Raw genomic sequence first — 13,977 nt, 5'->3', positions numbered from 1 at the left:
GATGTCACCAAGATTGGTTGGGTGGTTAAGAGTGAAGAAGAGGGTTGTAGGTTACAAGAAGATATAGATGTGTTTGTCAGATGGTCAGAGCAGTAGCAAATGACATTTAACCCTGAGACGTGCGAGGTGGTGGACTTTGCAAGAAGAAACAGAACAAGGGAATATATCATGCATGGGAGGAGAATTCCACGGCCGTGAACAGACGGAGAATCCCGCCGAAAATGCCTCCATTCTCCAGCTTTGCACTTTTCCATTTCCATTTTGTAAAACGCTGACCAGAACTGTTCACAGTTCTCATGTGTGAGCGAGCAAACGTTGAATATAACTTCTCTGCTTTCCAATTCTCTCCTTTGAGAAATCTACTCCAGTGCTCTGTCTGCTTTTTAAAAATATTTTTAAAAAACTTTTGGCGTTACTTTTAGCGATTAATGCATCGTGCATCTCCAAACCCCTCTGCTCCACTGTCCTATTTATTTTGAGGGAATGATGTAGCCTCCTTGTCTTCCTAACAAAATGTGTCACCTCTGTGCCCTTTGGCTCAGATCAAGGGCTGGATTCTCCGGTCCCCCAGCCACGTGTTTTTTGGTGGCATGCGGTTCGCTGGTGGCGAGATTCTCTCTTCCCGCTGTTTGTCAATGGGATTTCACATTGAAGCCATCCCATGCTGCCGGGAGATGGATCACGTCCTTGGCCTGTCCACCCTGCGCATTAGCTCTGTCACTCTTGAGAAAGGAACAACATTTGTTTTAAAACTATCACCTCTGTACTGCCAATTACATGTCCATTCTGCTAAAATTGTTGAGTGGCCCGGACCTTAGATCTGTGGAACCAGTCAGCATTCATTCACGACCGGTACTCCACTGACAGTGACAGCAGATTCTGGAGTCCATGCATGCACAGTTAAATGTGGGAATCCAGTGATTCTAGGCTTCTCCAAAGGATGCACTGTTGAGGGTTCCCCCTGAGCCCCCTGCCCCCACCAACCCCCTCCACGGCCCAACAAAGAATGCAATCAATTACATATCATTGACCCTAGTGAGGGACTTTCACTCTTATGCTTTCAATCTAACCGTAACAAAAATCCTTAAAAATGTGGAATGAATTCTAGTACGGCCGCATTTGGAGTATTGCGTACAGTTCTGGTCGCCTCATTATAGGAAGGACGTGGAAGCTTTGGAACGGGTGCAGAGGAGATTTACCAGGATGTTGCCTGGTATGGAGGGAAAATCTTATGAGGAAAGGCTGATGGACTTGAGGTTGTTTTCGTTAGAGAGAAGAAGGTTAAGAGGTGACCTAATAGAGGCATACAAAATGATCAGAGGGTTAGATAGGGTGGACAGCGAGAGCCTTCTCCCGCGGATGGAGGTGGCTAGCACTAGGGGACATAGCCTTAAATTGAGGGGTAATAGATATAGGACAGAGGTCAGAGGTGGGTTTTTTACGCAAAGAGTGGTGAGGCCGTGGAATGCCCTACCTGCAACATTAGTGAACACGCCAACATTGAGGCATTTAAAAATTTATTGGATAAGCATATGGATGATAAGGGCATAGTGTAGGTTAGATGGCCTTTAGATTTTTTCCATGTCGGTGCAACATCGAGGGCCGAAGGGCCTGTACTGCGCTGTATCGTTCTATGTTCTATGAATCACTACAGTGCAAAGGGAGGCCATTTGGGCCATCACATCTGCACTAGCCCTCTTAAAGAGCACCCTACCTAGACCCACCCCCCTGCCCCATCCCCATAACCCCATCTAACCTGACCAGAACTGCGGACAATTTAGCATGGCCAATCCACCTAACCTGCACATCTTGGACACTAAGCAACAATTTAGCATGGCTAATCCACCTAACCTGTACAGCTTTGGACACAAAGGGACAATTTAACATGGCCAATCCACCTAACCTGTACATCTTTGGACACAAAGGGACAATTTAACATGGCTAATTCACCTAACCTGCACATCTTTGGTGTAACTGGATTCTTACTGACATACTCACTCCATCACTGGCTCTGAAAGAGCAATTTTATTGGTATTGTCACTGGACCAATAATCCAGAGACTCAAGGTAATGTTCCAGAGACCTGGGTTCAAATCCTGCCAGGGCAGATTGTAAAATTTTAATTCAATAAGAATCTGGAATTAAAATTCTATTGATGAACCTTGAAACCTTTGTCGATTGTTATAAAACTCCCATCAGTTTCACTAATGCCCTTAAGCGCAGGAAATCTGTAGTCCATACCTGGTCTGGCCTGTATGTGACTTCAGATCCACAGACATATGCTTGACTTTTCAGTGACCTCAGGGATGAGTAATAAAATGCCAGCGATGCCCACATCCCAGGAACAAATAAATAAATAAATTGCTTCACCTCAATAATGCACAGAAGTGCCAGTCCACCAATGACTCTCACTTTACGAGACATGTATGAGAATTAACGGAAGGAACGTTAAACTCTCACCGTCCCCACGTTGAAAGCATGCACCCCGCAGTTTAGCAACAAGGTTAGATTGGCAAAGCCGGAGCTGAAGAGCTTCAGGAGAGATTTGAAAGAGTACAAGAATGTGACAGGCTTAAATAAGATAGACAAATAAAAGCTGTTCTCATTAGCTGGTGGTACAAGGACTCGGGGGACCCGGATTTAAGGTTTTGGGCAGATGTATGGTGGTGAGGTGGGGTGGGAGGGGGGGGGGGGGGGGGGGGGGGGGGTTTGGAGGGAGATGTGAGGTGGTAGTGGCCTGGAAGGTTGCCCATGTGGACGGCAGACCGAATGATTTTGAAAGGGGACTGAATGAGTACTTGAGGGAAATAGACTTTTAGGGCTACAGGTTACAGCATGGGAGTGGGACTGATTGGATCCCTTTACAGAGAACTGGCATGGATTTAATGAGCTGAATAGTCTATTTCTGTGACATAATGTCTTTATGCCTCTGTGAATGGTTCAATGTGGGCCTAGCAATTTCCATTCTTTGATTCTGTAATTGTAACCATTAATTACCTCACTTTGCTTTGCAGTGATTGAAGAAGCTAACTGGTTGACGTTGCCTAATGACATCCAGAAACCTGGTAATGGATTTGATGCTGTCATTTGTTTAGGAAACTCGTTTGCACATTTGCCGGACGTCAAAGGTAATATTTTGTCCGACCTCTCATTCTTTTATGACCAAAGACAATGGTGACAAGTATCCTCATGTGAGACCGTCAGGCGAAGTTCACCGCTCATGGAAGGCTGTGGCGGAGTGATATTGTCACTGGATCAGAAATCCAGAGACGCAAATCAACGTTCTGAGGGAACTTGGGTTCAAATCCCACCACAGCAGATGGTAAAATTTGAACTCAGTAAAAATCTGGACTTAAAAGTCCAACGGTGACCATGGAACCATTGTTGGTTGTCGTAAAAACCCATCTGGTTCACTAATGCCCTTTGAGGAAGGAAACTCTGCCACCCTGGTCTGTGACTCAAGGACCACAGCAATGTGGTTGACTCTGAAATGGCCTAACAAGCCACTCAGTTGAAAGGCTATTAAGGATCAACAATAAATGCCGGCCCAGCCAGTGACACCCACATGCCATGAATGATGAGTAATGGATTAATAAGACCCGTTTTGTAACGTCAAGGGTCATTGGGGAGAGCTTAGAGAGAGAAAGAGAGTCACGGTGGGTGTGCCTGTGGTCACAGAATGATGTAAATGTAAATCATAGAGCTGAGGAGCTGAGGGGTAGTGGGGGGCCGGTTTAGAGATTAGCTTGTTAAACCTGGGGATATAGCCATGCTCCACCCGTCACACAAGTCATGCTGCAAAAATACTTGACTTACGGATCTGCTCCTTCTCCACTCGTTTTGTTTTCCAAAGGATTAGGGATGGGCATAAGTGCTTAAGAGCAAAAAGGGCCCAGCCAGTGAGGTCCACATTCCATGGATGAATTGAAAAAAAAAAAATCCTTGCTGATTGGGTTTAAAACTATAAACACTGTCAAAACGGAGGAGACTGTCTCTTTAAAGGATTCATCTCGCTTCCTGGGACTGGATTGCTTGTACTGCCTTCATTGCATTTCTTCAGGGTGGAATAGGTTCTCACTCAATCTTTTTTTCATGGATTTAACTCACCCTTTGAAACCCGTGAATGGGCCAGTTGGAACTGTTCTGAGTTTTGTTCCACTTCAGGTGACCAGAGTGAACAGAAGCTGGCGCTGAAAAATATTGCCAGCATGGTGAAACCAGGCGGGATTTTAATCATTGACCACCGGAACTACGATGCCATCCTGGAAACTGGCCAAGCACCAAAAGGCAAAAACATTTACTACAAGGTAATTCACCTCAGTAAAACTGGAGCTGTTGCAAGGTGTTCTGCCTTTGAGTTCAGTGTTTTCTATCTAAGGGCATTCAAATAATGCTTCTTATTTTATATTTCATATATCTACATCTGCCTGTTCTGCATCCTGCTCATGTATTTGCTTTGTTTCGCACTGTTCCACACTGTGACCAATCACTATTATCAACGATGTACTCTGTTGATTATTCTTTTTGTCTACTGTGCATGTACTGTGTATATTCCCTTGGCTGCAGAAAAATACTTTTCACTGTACATCCGTGCATGTGACAATAAATCAATCCTGTCACAGAGGACTGGGAGGTTTTTAGCATCCAGCAGCAAAAGACTAAAAAGCTCATGAAGGGAGAGAATGAATTTGGAGAGAAAACTTGCATGCTGCATAAAAACAAACACGAGTGTCTATGAATATGTAAATAGGAAGCGGGCGATGATGGTAAATGTCAGACTTCTGCTGAATGAGGTTGGTGAATTAACAAGAGAAAACAAAGAATTGGTGGATATGCTAAATAAATCTTTTGCATCAGTCTTCACCATGGACAGACCATGTCTTCATCATGTCTTCACCATGGACGGACCATGTCTTCACCATGTCTTCACCATGGACGGACCATGTCTTCATCATGTCTTCACCATGGACGGACCATGTCTTCACCATGTCTTCACCATGAACGGACATTGCGCGACAATCACCAGGCAGGAATGTTCCTTTCCAGTCGGGGAACACTTCAGCAGTCAAGGGCATTCAGCCTATGATCTCCGGGTACGTGTTCTCCAAGGCGGCCTTCAGGACACGCGACAACGCAGAATCGCTGAGCAGAAACTTATAGCCAAGTTCCGCACACATGAGTACGGCCTCAACCGGGACCTGGGATTCATGTCGCATTACATTCATCCCCCACCATCTGGCCTGGGCTTGAAAAATCCTACCAACTGTCCTGGCTTGAGACAATTCACACCTCTTTAACCTGGGGTTACCCCTATCTCTGGATCTGTAAAGATTCAATCACCTGCAGATGCTCGCATTCTAAGCATTGTCTGGCATCTTTGAATTTGTCTGTATGTTTCTGGAACAAACCTCTTCATTCACCTGAGGAAGGAGCAGTGCTCTGAATGCTTGTGATTTGAAACAAACATGTTGGACTTTAACCTGGTGTTGTAAGATGTCTTACTGTGTTCACCATGGAAGACACTGTAAATATCCCAAAGAAATTAGATGGGCTGCTTTCAAATAACATGGTAGAACTTCTAAAAATCCCAATTGCAAGGGATAGATTATTAGAGAAACTCAAGGGGCTAAAAGAGAGACAAGTCACCAGAACTCGATGAACAGCACACTCGGGATTTAATGGAAGTGGCTGTCGAGATAGTAGGCCCATTGGTTGAAATTATTTGGAACTTGCCAAATTCTTGGAGGGTACAAAAGATTGGAAAACAGCCAGTGTGAGTTCCTTGTTCAAAAAGGGAGAAAGGCAGAAGGCAGGGGATTCTTGGATGGTTAGTTTAACATCTATTTTTGGTAACATGCTGGAGTCAATAATCAAAGAGGAAGTAGTGAATCATTTAGGAAAGCTGAATATTATCAAACCTAGTCAACATGGTTTTATGAAAATTAAATCATGTTTGACAAATTTGCTCAACTTCTTTGAGGATGCAACTGGGAGAGTATTTAGAGGGGAACCTGCAGATGTGGTGTATTTAGATTTCCAAATTTAGATTGACAGGGTGCCGCATAAGAGGCTGGTGCATAAAGTAAAATCCCTGGAATTGGAGGAAGTGTGTTGGCATGGATTGAAAACTGTCTGTCACATAGAAAACAGAGAGTTGGAATAAATGGATCCTGTTCAGAGTGGAAACATGTAAATAGTGGAGTACCGCAGCGATTAGTACTTGGCACGCAGTTGTTCACAATTTACATCAATGATCTGGAAGAAGGAAAAGAACATAAGGTTTCCTTAGGACTAGCCAAATTGATACTGTCGCTACCAGGCAGGTCAAAGGCTAGGAATCCTACTGTGAGTAACTCACCTCCTGACCCCTCCCCCGCAAATAAAACATCAACAAGGCACAGATCAGGAGTGTAATGAAATACTCTCCACTTGCCTGGATGAGTGCAGCTCCAACAACACTTAAAAAGCTCAACACCATCCAGGACAAAGCAGCCCGCTTGATTGCTCCCCCTTCATTGCTCCCCCTTCCACAAACATTCAAACCCTCCACCACCGACGAACAGTGGCAGCCGTGTGTACCATCTACAAGATGCACTGCAGTAACTCGCCGAGGCTCCTTAGACAGCACCTTCTAAATCCACGACCATCTGGAAGGACAAGAGCAGCAGAGACATGGGAACCCCACCACTTGGAGGTTCCTCTCCCAAGTCACTCACTGCCCTGACTTGGAAATATATTGTCATTCCTTCACTGTCACTGGGGCAACATTCTGGAACTCCCTCCCTAATAGCACAGTGGGTGTAGCTACACCTCAGGGACTGCAGCGGTTCAAGAATGCAACTCAATGCATTCTGAAGGGTAACTAGGGATGGGCGATAAATGCTGGTCTAACCAGCGATGCCCACATCATTTAAATGATTTTTAAAAAATTGCCGAGGATACGGAAATAGATGGAAGGGCATGTTGTGATGAGGATATTGTGATTCTGCAAAGGTTGTTCTTTGAGCAGGTAACAAGGAAGTTAGACAAAGGAGAACCAGTGGACGGGATTTATTTAGATTTCCAGAAGGCCTTTGACAAGAAGCTGCATAGCGGACTGTTAAATAAGTTAAAAGCCCATGGTGTTCAGAGGAAGATCATGGCATGGATAGAGGATTGGCTGACTGGCAGAAGGCAGAGAGTGAGGATAAAGGGGTCTTTTTCAGGATGGCAGCCGGTGACTAGTGGTGTGCCTCAGGGGTCTGTGCTGGGACAACAACTTTTCACAATATACATTAATGATCTGGAAGAAGGAACTGAAGGCACTGTTGCTAAGTTTGCAGATGATACAAAGATCTGTAGAGGGACAGGTAGTATTGAGGAAGCAAGAGGGGCTACAGAAGGATTTGGACAAGCTAGGAGAGTGGGCAATGAAGTGGCAAATTAAATACAATGTGGAAAAGTGTGAGGTTATGCACTTTGGAAGGAGGAATTTGGGCATAGACTATTTTCGAAATGGGGAAATGCTTAGGAAATCAAAAGCATAAAGGGAGTTGGGAGTCCTGTTCACGATTCTCTTTAGGTTAATGTGCAGGTTCAGTCGGCAGTTAAGAAGGCAAATGCAATGTTAGCATTCATGTAAAGAGGGCTAGAATACAAGACCAGAGATGTACTTCTGAGGCTGTATAAGGCTCTGGTCAGACCCCATTTGGAGTATTGTGAGCAGTTTTGGGCCCCGTATCTAAGGAAGGATGTGCTGGCCTTGGAAAGGGTCCAGAGGAGGGTCACAAGAATGATCGCTGGAATTAAGAACTTGTTGTATGAGGAATGGTTGAGAGTTCTGGGTCTGTCCTCGTTGGAGTTTAGAAGGATGAGGGGGGATCTTATTGAAACTTACAGGATACTGCGAGGCCTGAATAGAGTGGACATGGAGAGGATGTTTCCAATTTTAGGAAAAACTGGGACCAGAGGACACCACTTCAGACTAAAAGGACAATTCTTTAAAACAGAGATGAGGAGGAATTTCTTCAGCCAGAGGGTGGTGAATCTGTGGAACTCTTTGCCGCAGAAGGCTGTGGAGGCCAAAGCGTTGAGTGTCTTTAAGACAGAGATTGATAATAAGGGGATCCGGGGTTATGGGGAGAAGGCAGGAGAATAGGGATGAGAAAATATCAGCCATGATTGAATGGCAGAGCAGACTCGATGGGCCGAGTGGCCTGTTTCTGCTCCTATGTCTTCTGGTCTTATTGATATAGATCGATTGGGTGACTGAGTGAAAACTTGGCAAATGGAGTGTAATGTGGGGAAGTGTGAGGTCATGCACTCGGTAGGAGGAATCAAACGGCAGACTATTATCTAAATGGAGAGAGACTGCAGGTTTTTTTTTACATATATTACATAGAATTTACAGTGCAGAAGGAGGCCATTCGGCCCATCGAGTCTGCACCGGCTCTTGGAAAGAGCACCCTACCCAAGGTTAACACCTCCACCCTATCCCAAGAACCCAGTAACCCCACCCAACACTAAGGGCAATTTTGGACACTAAGGGCAATTTATCATGGCCAATCCACCTAACCTGCACATCTTTGGACTGTGGGAGGAAACCGGAGCACCCGGAGGAAACCCACGCACACACGGGGAGGATGTGCAGACTCCGCACAGACAGTGACCCAAGCCGGAATCGAACCTCGGACCCTGGAGCTGTGAAGCGATTGTGCTATCTACAATGCTACCATGCTGCCCTGGTAGTGAGGTGAGTGAGGTAGAGAGGGATCCAGGTGTCCTAGTGCATGAATCACAAAAAGCTCCTAGGCAGGTCCAACCGGTAGCGAAGAGGACATATGGCCTTTATTACAAAGGGGTTGGAGTTTAAAAATAGGGAGGTTTTGTTGCAAATGGCCAGGCTGTTGGTGAGACCTCACCTGGAATACTGCGTACAGTTTTCTATCCCTTACCCAAAATAGGATATAGTAACATTGGAGACAGTCCAAAGGAGATTCACCAAGCTAATTCCTGGGGCGAGAGGGTTGTCCTATCAAGAGAGACTAAATAGTCTTGGTCTGTATTTCTTTGATTCTAGAAGAGTGAAGGAGGCTTGACAAGGTAGATGGCTTTGACAAAGGGTCATCTGGACACAAAATGTGAGCTCTTTTCTCTCCCTACAGATGCTGCCAGACCTGCTGAGATTTTCCAGCATTTTCTCTTTGGTTTCAGATTCCAGCATCCGCAGTAATTTGCTTTTATTTTATAAGGTAGATGATGAGCTGTTTTCACTAATAGCAGAGTCTCCAGCAAGGAGACATAGCTACAAGTTAAAGGGCTGGTCATTTAAAAGTGAGGTGTGCAGAAATGTCTTCTTGCAGAGGTTGGTGAATCTTAGTTAATGACCAGGTCTTTAATTACCTGAGTTCACATTTTGACAATGGGGTGTCTCTAATCCTCTACTGGACAATCTCACTCACTGGAACCAAGAAATATAATTGGCCAAAGAATGAAAGGCACGATAGGAGGCACTTTTGTTGAAACACCGCGAATTGTGTTGATCTGCAATGCACTTTCCAAAAGGGTGGTGGCAGCAGACTTAATAACCACATCCAGACAGCAATTGAAATGAATATTCTGCAGGAAATGAAGCAAGAGCAGTATTGGGACTAATTCCAAGGAGGTGGCACAAAGAGAATGGGCCAAATGGACGCATCCTGTGCGACATGATTTTATGATATCTCATTAGTGTCATGATATAAACCAGTATATCATGGTGCAGACACACACTGATGGACGCACACAGGGACCAATCAACATGTACAAACACCGCAGCCAATCACCAGTTAGAATACACACACTATAAAGGCAGAGGGCACCACGGTTCCCGCTCATTCTGGGTGCTGCCTCTCAGTGTAACAGGAAGTTATCCAGCCCAGCACGGACTCACAACACGTGCTGAGAGAATCAACTGGTTCGGACAAGGCTTGGGTCTCTAGTTTAAGTTAGCATCATTTAGACCCACGGTCATCGTGTGTTAGTTCGTTAGAAATAGTTAATAAAATTGAGTTGAACCTTCATCAGTGTTGGAAGTGTCTATTTATTTCTCAAGTCTACACTAGCCAACACATCATGATACCAGGAGTTGAGGAATGCTCGCACTTCTGAGACCTACCCTTCAGTGATCAGCCTTCCACCAGTCTCGCGCCATCCTACAGAATGGACTCCGTTCGCCTGCCGCCGCCTCTCCGCATTGCAGGGAATCTGGGCTCCAACTGGAAACTTTTCAAACAGCGCTTCCAGCTGTACCTCGAAGCCAGGGACCTGGAAGCTGCCTCAGACGCACGGAAGATTGCTCTCTTCCTCTTCACAGCCGGTGACCACGCTCTGCACATTTACAACTCGCTCACCTTCGATGAGGGGGAGGGCAAATCGAAGTTCAAGACCATAATTCTGAAGTTTGACAGCCACTGCACATTTGAAGTCAACGAGAGCTTCGAGAGACACATGTTTCAGCAGCGAATTCAGGGCAAGGACGAGCCTTTCCAGTCCTTCACTACACACCTCCGCGTAGTTCCAGTCCTGCAACTACGGGTCCACCTCTGACTCCATGCTCCGTGACCAGATTGTTTTTGGAGTTCAATCTGAGCCTCTGCGCCAGCAGCTACTAAAAGTAAAGCAGCTCACTCTCTCCACGGCCACTGAGACCTGTGGACTGCATGAACATTCCTCCACGCGCTACTCCTGCACCCAGGCTGCTGAAACGGCGCGGCAAGCCCCTTACGAGGCAGAACGGGTCCAAATGAATAAATCAGTTCAGGCTCTGGATCTGAACGATGGCGGCCATTTCGCGCGATTTTCACGGAGTCCCTCACTCGCACGCAGTGAGCATGCTGATGTCACCGACCGCTTCGCGCAGGTGCGCGCTACGCTGGATCTCCCCGCGCATGCGCGGTGGCACGACGAACGTCCCGACGCTCCGGCGTGCAGCAACTGCGGCTCCGCCCACTTAAAGCGGCAATGTCCCGAGAAGCCCCGACGCTGCCTGCAGTGTGGCAAGCGAGGCCACTACGCTACAATGTGCAGATCTTCCATGCCGGCTGTTTTCCGAAGGTCCACCCAGCCCCACAGAGACATCAGGGCTATCCAGCCTGTCATCAATGAGCCTACTCTACACCTTGATTCCGACAATGCCTGCGATGGCCCACAGGTCCCGTTCCAAATCGGCGTCATTACTACCAACAGGATGTCCCCCAAGCGTGGCACTGAACCTGTCCACGTCCACAGTGTTAGCCAGGATGATGAGTGGTGTGCCACCCTTACTGTCAACCGGCCCCCTGTCAGGTTCCACCTGGACACTGGCGCTGCTGCCAATCTCATCGCATCGTCTGATTTCCGCAAGCTCTGTGTACAGCCTGCTGTCCTGACATCTGCGTGTAAATTGCTGGACTACAATGGCAATGCCATCGCCGCCAGCGTCTCCTGCCGCCTTGAGGTGACACATCGTGCTCACACAGTCATTCTCCCGTTCGAGATTGTTGCTGCCTCAAAAGCCTCCTTGTTTGGTGCCCAGGCATGCAAGCTGCTCCACTTAGTGCAGAGAGTACACTCTCTCTCTTCAGGCGATGTACCTGCATCCTCTGACACAGACTTCAGGGCGCAACTCGACTCCATCATCCAGCAATACCATGATGTTTTCGAAGGCATGGGCACGCTCCCCTACACGTACAAAATCTTACTCAAGCCCAACACCACGCCTGTCGTTCACGCACCTCGCAGAGTCCCAGCGCCCCTCAAGGACCGCCTCAAGCAACAGCTCCAGGACCTCCAGGACCAAGGAGTCATCTCTCGGGTCACGGAACCCACAGACTGGGTAAGCTCCATGGTCTGCTTCAAGAAGCCGTCCGGCGAGCTGCGGATCTGTATTGATCCAAAAGATCTGAATCAGAATATCATGCGGGAGCACTACCCGATTCCGAAACCTGAGGAGCTCACATCCGAGATGGCCCACGCCAAACTATTCTCAAAACAGGATGCCTCGAAGGGTTTCTGGCAGATCCAACCAGATGAGTCAAGCAGGAAGCTGTGTTCGTTCAACACACCCTTTGGCAGGTTCTGCTACAACCGGATGCCATTCGGCATCATCTCTGCGTCCGAGGTTTTCCACCGGATCATGGAGCAGATGATGGAGGGGATCGACGGCATCCGGGTATATGTCGATGACATTATTATCTGGTCAACCACCCCGCAGGAACACATTGCCCGCCTTCAGCGTGTTTTCAGGCGCATCCACGAACACGGCCTCCGCCTCAATAGGGCCAAATGCTCCTTCGGCCAGTCGAGTATCAAGTTTCTGGGGGATCACATCTCCCACCAGGGGGTGCGTCCGGACGAGGACAAGATTGCAGCAATCACGTCCATGAAGACGCCCGAGGAAAACAAAGCGGTCCTCCGGTTCCTGGTTATGGTGAATTTCCTCGGGAAGTTCATCCCGAATCTCGCCTCACACACCACGGCCCTCAGAGACCTGATTCGCAAAACCACAGATTTCCAATGGCTCCCTGCTCACGAGCGTGAATGGCAGGAGCTGAAGGCCAAGCTTTCCACGGCCCCAGTGTTGGCTTTTTTCAACCCGACCAAAGAGACCAAAATCTCTACTGATGCCAGTCAGTCGGGGATTGGGGCCGTGCTCCTGCAACGAGACGAGGCCTCGTCATGGGCCCCCGTTGCGTATGCGTCACGGGCGATGACTCCCACAGAGCAGCGCTATGCGCAAATCGAGAAAGAGTGTCTCGGCATTCTCACTGGAGTCATGAAGTTCCACGACTACGTCAATGGACTTCCAGAGTACACGGTTGAAACTGACCACCGTCCCCTTGTAAATATTATCAAAAAGGACTTGAATGACAGGACGCCTCACCTCCAGCGGATCCTACTCAAGCTGCGCAGGTACGACTTTCAACTGATCTATACCCCTGGCAAGGACCTTGCCGTTGCCGATGCCCTCTCAAGGTCGATCACAACTCCATGTGACCATGACGGCATCATTTGCCAAATAGACGCTCACGTTCAGTTTGCAGCCTCCCATTTGCCAGTTACGGATGCACGACTGTTGCAAATTCGCCGCGAGACAGCGGCTGATCCACTTCTGCAGCGGGTGATGCGTCTGATGTCAGATGGGTGGCTCAGGGGCCAATGCCCACAATTTTACAATGTCCGCGATGACCTGGCGGTTGTCGACGGGCAGCTCCTGAAATTGGATCGCATCGTCGTCCCACAAAGCATGTGCCAGCTAGTGTTGGAGCAACTCCATGAAGGGCACTTAGGCATCGAGAAATGCCGCCGCAGGGCCAGAGAAGCCGCCTACTGGCCGGGCATCAATGATGACATCGCCAATGTGGTGCTCAACTGCTCTACCTGCCAGCTTTTCCAGCCCACACAACCACAGGAGACCCTGATGCCCCATGAGCTCGTCACATCGCCTTGGACCAAACTGGGCATCGACGTTTTCCATGCATTGGGCAGGGACTACGTCATCATCATCGACTACTTCTCCAGTTACCCGGAGGTCATCAAGTTGCACGATCTCACATACTCGGCTGTGATCAGGGCGTGTAAGGAGACATTTGCCCGACATGGCATTCCGCTAACGTCATGTCGGACAATGGCCCCTGTTTCGCAAGCCAGGAATGGGCCGATTTGCCCAACACTACAACTTCGAGCACGTGACGTCTAGTCCCCTATATCCCAATCCAATGGGAAGGCAGAAAAGGGGGTCCACATCGTTAAGCGGCTCCTCAGCAAGGCCGCCGACGCTGGCTCAGATTTCCATCTCGCTCTGCTAGCCTATCGCTCCGTCCTGTTCACCACCGGCCTGTTGCCTGCTCAGCTGCTAATGAACCGCACCCTCAGGACGACGGTGCCATCAATTCTCGCTCCCAACCTCGATTATGTCCCCGTGCTCCACCGCATGCACATGTCTCAACTGCAGCAGAAAATTCCTATGACTCACGGGCTG

The 13,977-nt window shown here is 48.0% G+C and overlaps 1 protein-coding gene across 1 annotated transcript in view; it reads left to right on the top strand.

The window, feature by feature from the left end:
* Positions 1–13,977, top strand: part of gnmt (glycine N-methyltransferase) — a 70,877-nt gene that overhangs the window by 50,801 nt on the left and 6,099 nt on the right. The window contains exons 3-4 of the mRNA XM_038799034.1: positions 3,014–3,127; positions 4,164–4,306. Of these exons, the coding sequence (XP_038654962.1) occupies positions 3,014–3,127; positions 4,164–4,306 (257 nt within the window). The remainder of the gene's footprint in view (positions 1–3,013; positions 3,128–4,163; positions 4,307–13,977) is intronic.

This window comes from Scyliorhinus canicula, chromosome 6 (genome assembly GCF_902713615.1).
Source record: "Scyliorhinus canicula chromosome 6, sScyCan1.1, whole genome shotgun sequence".
Taxonomy (NCBI): Eukaryota; Metazoa; Chordata; class Chondrichthyes; order Carcharhiniformes; family Scyliorhinidae; genus Scyliorhinus; species Scyliorhinus canicula.
This window is presented reverse-complemented; position numbering and strand designations above follow the sequence as displayed.